Source organism: Amblyomma americanum, chromosome 1 (assembly GCF_052857255.1).
Source record: "Amblyomma americanum isolate KBUSLIRL-KWMA chromosome 1, ASM5285725v1, whole genome shotgun sequence".
NCBI classification, from domain to species: domain Eukaryota; kingdom Metazoa; phylum Arthropoda; class Arachnida; order Ixodida; family Ixodidae; genus Amblyomma; species Amblyomma americanum.
Window position 1 is genome coordinate 244,797,268 of NC_135497.1, and position 9,828 is coordinate 244,807,095.

The 9,828-nt window shown below is 42.7% G+C and overlaps 1 protein-coding gene across 1 annotated transcript; it reads right to left on the reverse strand.

Moving 5' to 3' along the window:
- Window positions 1-3,163: 3,163 nt before the first annotated feature.
- Window positions 3,164-7,165, reverse strand: LOC144114861 (antimicrobial peptide microplusin-like). The gene is made up of 5 exons (XM_077648862.1): window positions 7,003-7,165; window positions 5,243-5,304; window positions 4,525-4,620; window positions 3,780-3,806; window positions 3,164-3,286 (listed from the first exon to the last, which is right to left on the reverse strand). The coding sequence occupies exons 1-5, from the start codon at window positions 7,091-7,093 to the stop codon at window positions 3,221-3,223; spliced, it is 342 nt and encodes a 113-aa protein (XP_077504988.1). The 5' UTR covers window positions 7,094-7,165; the 3' UTR covers window positions 3,164-3,220.
- Between the last annotated feature and the right edge of the window lie 2,663 nt (window positions 7,166-9,828).

A 9,828-nucleotide genomic window follows, 5' to 3' on the forward strand; every position in this document is an offset into this window, starting at 1 on the left:
TGTCTGATTGCGCACTTGCGCTACCGCACTGTATCGTTAGAGCTCTGAATGTGTTTGAAAGAACGAAGCGTGCACGTTCACTGTCTGGAAGCAAGCAGACACGCCGCTACCGGCTTAGTCTTGAAAAAGCGTCAGTATATTCTTCCAGAATACGGAAAGCGTGCGCCAGGATATGCGATAAGCGGTAGGCAGACCACCCAGAGCAGAATCTGACCGAGCTTTCACTGCGCCATCACAAAGACAAAAGATAAAAAGCGGGAAAGGTAATGAAGTGACGGAGTTCAAGGTAGCCTCCGTTTTCTTTATTTTAATCCAAACCACGGAAAAAATCACGAATGCGCAGTGAGACTTACTTTCAAAAGTAGGGTCAACTTACGGCCTCACTCAAACTCAGGCTTACAAAGTCCCAAAATCCATCTCACTCGAGCTCATGATTACATCACGTTTAGGCTTATAGCTGATGTGGTCTCACTCCGACTCACGACAGATCCGCGGTAAGGCATTCGTTACGACTCCCTTCTGCTCACATTTCATTTCGAGTCACTACTCCTCTCTACTCGCTAATTTCCACTCAAAACTGATTTGGGCTCACTGACGGTTTTCGACTCACGTCTAATTCGGGCTCACTCAGTCATTCCGACTTTCGACCCATTTGGGCTCGCTGACTCCTTTCCACTCAAGACATACCTGGGCTCACTGAAGTGGCCAAGTGGCATGCCCACGAGTCGACAGAGACACGCGACAAAGGAGCCCGCCCCCCGCGCCGCGACAAAGTGTAACTCTGACAGTGCTTCTGACACATCCCCATGCAGTTCACTATAGCGGCCGCACCCGCGTAAGCTATCATTGGGGAAGGAACAAAGCGCCGTCTTCCGACGCCAAGCGTCCTCGGCCTAAAACGTGCTTGGTCTCGGCAGTAAATCGTTCCTCCGCTCCGCTGCCAGCAAACAACTAAAAAAAAATAACTAAGCGCACGCCATAGTCCCGAAAACAGAGGGCATGATCTGATCATGAGACCATACTCACTCACGACTTAAATCCTTATCTTAAGAGGAGTTTGGACACACTCACGACTAAGGCCATGTTCTTAATGTGAGTGCCAACTAACTCACCACTCATATCGTGGTCTGAATGTGAGCCTGAGTGAGCCCTAGTGAGTCTACTCATGAGCGAGTTTTCCGACCTATGTTTAAATCATTGTGCATCCCGTAGAAATGAGCGGAGGACGCTTACATGGCACGGTCAGCATGGACGTTTCCTTCGCTCAAAACGTTTTTGGGAGCCTTACTATGTGGATGCGCATAAGCTTATGAGGTCATATTTCTATCTTCTTTTTACATATTTCGGGCCGTTTTTTTAAATGGCAGAGAAAGCACCACGAAGGAGGTTTACACTGCCACAAAAAACTGGAAATCTTGTTCCAGGTCCCTTTCTGCAATTTAGCGATATGCACTTGGCTTTGAGTGAGTATTAAAAAAAACTGCATAACTCAGCTTTTGCAACTAATGAAGCAGGATATAAAAAAATACTCTCACGAGCGCCAAACAATGGTAAACATTGTGGGGCTGCCTTTTTTAACACCTTTGACTAAATCTGCTTTATACATCTCCTATAGCAGCTGTATCATACCGGTATCAAGCTATCAGGCGAGAACCTGAAATATCCTAATCAATAAAATAAAAGCGCAGAGTAGTGTACTGACGGGCGATTTCCACCTGCATCCATTTAGACATTGTTAGCAAATCTCACAGCCCAGCTATTTTTACAACCACTCTGCATCCAATCTATTAAAAACAGCCTCCAGAGCGCTGTGTGTTAAACACTGAATAGAACTACTTCTGAGCAGATATATTTGTGCTTTTATTCCGAAGAAAAAAATTCTTGCAAAATATCAGAATATTATATCTCACAATCATCCGTGATTACAAGTCCAACGTATTTTGCGATTCAAAGCTCAAAGGTGGAGCATATTGGAGTGGGAGGGGAACTGCACATTAGTTATCGCTACTACAATGTGATCAGCAGAAACTCCTCAGTTCTTGCCAGTAGGGGCGGCGTCGGGATTCCAGAGATTATCAAACGGCAGTCTATGGGCAAGTGGCCCCCGCAAAATCCCAGTAGGAGCCTGTTTTCTGACTTTTATATTATGTGGTTGCAACTGTCTTTCTTTTAACGGCTTCTTTATCAGTGTTTTTATTAAGTTAAGAATTACTGAAAGCAACTAATTTCGATTTGGCACTGCGCATTTCATCCATGCATTGTGCAACAAACTAGAGAGAGTTGGCCGAACAAAGCATGAGGTAAGAAATGTGGTGTAGGCAGTTCTATCTGGATTCTTATTACTCCTGAATTCTCCTACACGCCTTATCTGAGGGAAGTGCGTAGTTCTGGGTCGGCACATGTCACTGTCCTCTCTGCGCTGCAAGATACTAGAAAAGGTTTACCTGTCGAGAATGGTACGGGCATGACTGAAATCAGAAATTGCAGGCGAACCTCCAAGAGCCCTCAGTGGGGTTCAACGATTAAGAGGAGTCTGAATTGTGTAGCACGTGTCCGACATTAATTCTTCAAAAGCTCAACATCATGTGCTGAAAAAAAATCCCACTTAACTTACTCCGAGAGTGGAATGCGAGAGCATAGGATAGATTTCACATTTGTTCCAGGTTTTATTCCAACTTTCGAGTGGGCTGGCGTCAGTTTCATTGCCGTTGTCTATTCTTCAACTGCTAAATTTGAAGTCCGAGCTGCAGTAGCAGGTATCCTCTATGCTTTCACGGTGCCATCATTTGCATATATCAATTTTTTTGTATTTATATCCAGATATTCTATCTTAAGTTATGTCAAGAAATCACAATCTAGAGGGCAGATTGCAACCTCTAATGGTGGGCAGGTTACCATGACGTCACAAAGTTGCGTAACCTTTCCCGTGCAGTCAGTGAATTCTGTTAAACAGGACATCGGCAGGGTTTTGGTGTAACAAAAACTCTAAATCTGTGATTAAAAAGGCACCTAAAGAATGTTTTTTAGCAGAACTTTATATAGAGTTCATGAGAATATCGACTAAGAGTTCTCGTGCTACCTGTTACCAGGAGTCTAGATTCGTTGTCGTGCTAAGTCCCGAAAGTGGTGCTCACAGCGAATTAATTAATGAGGGTAGAGGCTGTTTTTGGCCGTGACATCTTTATTTTCAACGAAATTTACCAAAGTCCATGTGACTTGTTTAGGCGTGGTGGACGGTCTCGCGGCAGGCAGAGATGGCGTTGCGGAAGCCCTCCTTCTCGGCATCCTGAACACAGACAGGAGGACAGGAAATCAGACGGCGAGGAAGATACTGAGAAATGCATTGAATTCATCGCTTCCTTCCATCTTTCGTAATTGGAGAACTGGAGTAAAAAACAAGCGCAGTGAGCGTGGTCTCTGAGAATACAGACATGCTTTTGTGCACGGCAAAGAATGTTTGTATTAGTTTTTATTTACCAGCAATTCACTAAGATTGAGGCACAAGAACCATAGTGCCAACAGATACATTTTTAATTTTTTACATGCGGTGTGGAAACAATGTAAATCGTTTGCTTTGTAAAAAATATAAATAAATTTTCCTTCGATTCTGATTACTTTTGGACAAAGAGGTTCGGGTGCTTGCTGGCTACTGGCTAATGGCGTTTGATCTACATTTTGTTGGTCATCTCTGGTTCATTATTTTTGTGATATCGACACTGACACTGCTTTATGGCGCTCCTCACTGCATAAAAATAAAGCAGACGCACAACATCCCTTACCGTGAAAAATTCGTTCCCAGAGTGCTCCTGAAATGAAAGGAACAGAAGTTACACAACAAAAAGCGCATTTCGCTAAATACTTTCAAAATCGAAGAAGACATTAGACGCCACTTTCTTGACAACATTTGTTTATAAATAATACCCTCCTAATTCTGTGCCCCCCCCCCCCTCTTTTTTTCTAAAACGTGTTAAGCCTTTTTTTTACTCTTGGCAAGTGCGCAAAAAAGACTGTGTCGTGTTCTTTTACAACTAATTCAGCCTGGTCAAGGTCCCGAAGCCCATGTTCTACAGTAACAGACCCACTGCCATTGCGAAACCCTTTCGGCTCATGGAACTCGAAACAGTGTACAATAAAGAAATTTTGGTGCGTGCCATATCTTGTACAGTGTAATTAACGTTTCTTGGCGTTACCTGTTTCTGAGAAGAATTTCAATGCAAGCTAATGCTGCATGCATTAATTTATCTCATTTCACATCCGTGTGCGGCGCTGCTGAATATTTCATTCTGGTCAAATTTTTTTAGCCTATGCACAACTGCCGTAAGGAATCTGGTCCTTTATACATTTCATAAAAAGGGCACTGGATAGCGCCAGAATTTAGCTTTCTCGTGAAAAACTCCCAACACAAAATAAGTATCCTGATCATGAAGTTCATTCTGTCGATCTAAAATCGTATTCCTTCCATTTTGTCGGATTTTCATAGAAGTAGGGAAAATCGACCAAATCAAATCACGACGCCCCACTCACCAGAGTTCCCTGGTTCCGCTCACACATTTTCTGGAAAACGCAGAGAAGCTGATCGCATTCGAGGCGTTCCTTGACTGTATTCAGCTTGGTAGCAGTCTAAAAAGAAGAGGCACATAAGGCAAGTTCTACGCTAAAGAGGCAAAAACACTATATGTTAAGCTTTTTGAACCGATCGATTTATTCCTGCAAAAAGTAAGTAAAAATGCATATTTGCCAACCTATATCGGCTTACGAATTCGTAGTAGTACATTTATTTGCAACGCCGCTCGATGTACACAAGGCGCGCAATGGGGTAAATAATTTACCAGCATGATGAAAAGTAAATTGCCGTGATACATAGTCAGGGATTATACATCAGTAGTATATCTACACATCCTCTGATGGTTGGTAGCCTTGAGCGTTAACTACAAATATTTGGGCTGCATATGAAAGACACGTCGAGTAATTGTTAGTTGTAATCATAAGGCAACGGCGCTGTCTCTGTGACGTCACTTTGGGATTCCTCCAACACATGCTGCTCGCATGAGAATTAAAATGCAGCTGCGTCATACGTCTTGGTGATAGCGCCTTACCTTTGCACAACGAACGCTAAACTGCTGGATGCCATATGTGGCAAGATATGGTTTACGGAATAGTATTGAAACAAGTCGACCAATCCGCGCATCGTGGCAATTATGCTAAAGCTACCTAGAAAGAAATGATCAATAATGACTCAGACCGCTTCATCGAGGTGCTCCTGGATGCATCCGACAAGTGCGACCTGCGCATCGGCTTCCATGGCTGTAAAGGAAAAAAATAAAGAAAACGTATTGAAGCAGGCTCTGCATACGTGATACGTTCACATCTCAATGGGAAAACCTGTTTATCTTTTATGCACTAAAGCACGGCAAAATAAACCTTTGTAGGTGTCTACGGTCTTCCAAGCGTGTGGTTACTGACATTCGTATTTCGTCACTGATTGAAATCCGGACTCATTGGTGAAACAGGCGCGCCAAATGTACCTTACAAATTTTTTTGCCAAGATTGTAGCAAAATGCATTTAAATATACATGCTATAGATGACGATGTGACGGTCTCTGCGAGGCACGGCAGATTCCATCCCGAATCTTGGTTTGGGTGTCGTGGGAGGGCAACGACACGCTCGCGGAGTTTTTGCAGCCTCCGCCCGTCTAAATGTTACGCAAAGCGTGTCCAAGTCGTCTAGCGGTGTCGAACAGGTGGCGCTTTTGTGATCATGCGAACAATAATAAAAGTGGGAAGATGTTTCACGCATACTCTAAACGGCTCACCTCCAACAGTGTCATGTTACACCTTTCAGGCAGGTCAAGAGGACGAAATTACACGCTTTAACTAGCAGTTAGGGCTCGTATTTAACAGAGGCTATACATTTAATTTACATCTTGTTCTAAAATAATAAGTGCAATATTATTCTATTCTTTGCTCCACGTTTTTCTTGATGGCCTAAAAGAAGTCTGGGTCCTTTACCTTCAACTGCAATAAAAAGGCTTTAATAATTGGGCACTCTTTAATGCCGCCTGTAGCATTGGCTAAAATTTTCTTGGGAGATAATATTTTTATTGCAGCGAGTTTATGCCACAAACGAGGGAAAAGAGAGCCTGTAAGATTATTGTAAAAACTAATAATTTCAACAAAAAGGCTGTGTGATTTCGGGGCAGAATAAGTTATGGGCATTATAAACTGGGATACGTTGCGTTGCAACACATACAATAAATATCACAAAATCATGGAAGCGCAACATACGTACATTTTAAACTTATAGAGCAATAGTTATCCCCGTCTATATTCTTCCCTATTCCGCGAACTTTGAGTTCGCACATGTCTTGTGTTTTCGGAAATTAGTATTCATTAATCAGGAATGATGAAGAGAAGACTTCCTTTGAGAAAAGAATTATACACCGTGTCGAGAACATACTTTTCTCATCTGACTGTGGAGAATAGTATGCTTTTGACGCGTGGTGAAGAGTCAGAGCCTTCGTAATGCATTCGGAGCGCAGAGTTTAAAGTTAATAATAAAGTATGCACAAAGCGCCTGATTATGCCGAACTTTTTACAACTACAACGCAAGAGCCGTGTCTGCGGCAGGAGTACATGATGTTCAGAATGAAAAATGTACCATAAACTTCGCCTAGGGTCTCGAGTGTTAAGCATATTATTAACAACTTTGTGAGCAACTTTAAGCCGTGGCTTCAAGAAAGCAGGTATGGAATCGCACGAAATGACTCGCTCAGCACCGTATGTTAATTTCTACAGCACTCTTGCTGCTTAACGGGCCCTGCAACAATTGCAGTATGCACGCCTAGGTAACGATTACTGAATCCATTGCACATATTTTTTTTTGAAGAAATGATCTGAAACAACACAAATCTCTAGCTCTCGACACTACCACCGAAGGCATCGTCGCAAAAACCACAGTTATGGAATACAATCTAAGAGCACTGAAATACCGCTTGTACGTACCGCATACGGAGCCGTGGTGCTCGTGATGGTCCGCAGAGGCCAGGCCGAGCAGGCCGACCAGCATAATGCCAACGAGGGTTCTCGAATTCATTGCTTGCGTGGAGAGAGGAGTCTGCTCTGTGCTTTTGTGCGGACGCCCCCTACCGAAAGCGTAAGGGCTGCTTATAAAGCACCCGTCCGCCCCAAATCTCGGCGGTTTTTATCTTTCACTCGGAGTTTGCGATAACCGAAGAAGACACTTGCGTGATTTCGCCGCCTTGCCCAATCTCAGCAGAAAAGAAAAGGCAAAAAAGAAGGCTGGGCGTGAAGGAGATCTTCTTGTCGCGCACTTGAAAGCAGGGCTTGCGCCACTTTGTCAGCCAGCGTGGAGAGTATTCCTATTCTACGTTTATATCGCACACGTGACACTAAAATGTCGAAATGGGTTATCGGCAAAGAGCAACGCAACGAAACATTACGCAGTACTTTAATGTCACATGTGATGGCTTTCCTTCATAAGCTAATTATGAGTACTTTTCAATTTTTCTCTCGAGAGTCAGAAAGTGGTAGGTGAATGTGTTTTTCGTAGCTCTTGCGATGCATGTATGTAAATCGCCAACATCATTTTTTTAGTTGGTATTTGCATAGCCTGTAGACATTTCAGCAAGGGGGAGTGGCACTTTCATATTCACAATGCAAAAAATCATGCACTTGACGCGTGAATAAAGGGTTAATTTGGTACAAAAGTAACAATATATGGCAGCAAAGCATTCTATTCATGAACTGATTAAAAAAACGAATAGCGGAGTACGTCACCTTTAAAAGCAAATTCATGATGTTTTAAATTGTGGTCTCCTCACTTCGAAGCAAAGAACTGCTTCTTCAAATGATTTTTCCCGTCTATACCAGTCTTGGAAGAGAAAATGTTGGGTAAAAATTTTATTCCCAGATTTCTTCGAGTTTTAAGGTCTGACGATTTTTTCTTTCTTTCATACAGAGTGTCCTGTCATAATTTCTAGGGACAAAGCGGACTGCCCCATTTTGAATTATTTCCAGTTAGTTCATTATTTCTTGAGCGTTCTGCAGCATATTCCAGTACCGTGCTGATGCGAGTGAACTATACCTATTTCTTCAGATGCTTTGGAAGATGGCTGAAATTTCTTCTGAACAAACCTAATATACCACTAGCGTTCTTCACGATGTAGATAACATGATTTTATGACCTGAGGTCAGTAGTAAGGTAAGCCTAAGTATTTATAATTCTGCTCTTTGTGCGGTTTGTTTATGGGGTTTAACGTCCCAAAGCAACTTAGGCTATGGGGGACGTCGTAGCTAAGGGCTCCGGAAATTTCGACCACCTGGGGTTCTTTAACTTGCACTGACATCGCACAGCACACGGCCCTCTAGAATTTCGCCTCCATCAAAATTCGACCGCCGCAGCCCGGATCGAACCCGCGTCTTTCGGGTCAGCAGCCGAGCGCCGAAACCACTGATTCACCGCGGCGGCCCCCTCTTTGTTCAAGGTAAGCTGGTTCATAGTGCATATATAAGACGAGTAGGAGAGTTTCCTGGAAATGGTGACGTGTACACATTTTTTTAGTGTTCAAACTCATGCCCAAATTAGCACACGGCTATCTTATTTAAGCCATCTTGCAGGCTTTGCGCGTCAAGTGAACAATATAACGATAAATCACTTAGTTCTCCTCGAACATTTTTAAAGTATAAGTAACATCAGCATTATTACCATTTATGTATAACAAAAAAAGAAGCTTCCCTAGAGTAGAGGCCTGGGGGACGAATGATGCGACAGGACTATACGTCGAGGAGCGATCACCAACAACTACACACTTCTATATAGCATAGGGGTATTTACTCTGAAATTCGCAGGAAGACCCTTTGATTCAGATTGTAACCGCGTAATTTAGAAACAAGGAGATTATGTGCAACAACATCAAATTCCTTCTGGAAGTCAGGAAAATTACAAACAATAACCTTCGGTTAATCAATAGCAATTGCCAGATCTTATGTTAACTCAATGAGCTGTGTAGAGGAGGACATACCTTGACGAAATCCGTGCTTAGTGTGGTTAAGTAAATTATGTTTGACGAGGCGTGACATGATACAACTGTAAATTATATGGTCCATTGTCTTGCAAGCTATACTTTTTAGAGACACTGGCCTATTGTTTTCTACCAAATTTCTCGGTCCACTTTTATGAATGGGCACAACGCGAGCTAATTTCCGGTCTGCTGGCAGAGTCCCTTCTTGCTAGCTTTTCAGTTTTCTTGAAACTACGGGCTTAGATCAAATAACAAACATGAAACCAGAGTGCAACAATTCACACAAATTTATATTGTAATTAAAAGATTTTCGAACTTTAAAGCAAGCGTACAGCAATGGTGGCATAACTACCACGTCGTCATAATTTCCCTACGGTGCACAATATAATAATCTTTATTTTGCCATCGTACATTTGGATGGGAGGACGGCGGGAAAAAAGCTGCTCGCAGGCAGCTTGACCAGCCCACAGCCCCTGTTTTTTTTTTTTTTTGGCAGAAGAAGCACAACAATACATCAAATCTGTACACAATTTGGCACAGTAGTCACAGTACAAACAACAGAATAACATGAAATTACATAAAATGAAAGTATCCGAAATCATGAACTATACATAAGGCGGAGATTTCTGTAAGGACATGAAAATAAATCAAACCCATCTAATTTGTAGGTGTTCAAAAGAGAGGGTAACGTGTAGGATAGGCGCTGTTTCCCGGTGTTCAGACGAGGAGTAGGAACTAACCACCGTTCTGCATATCTGCACCGTTCTGCACCGTTCTGCATTGCACC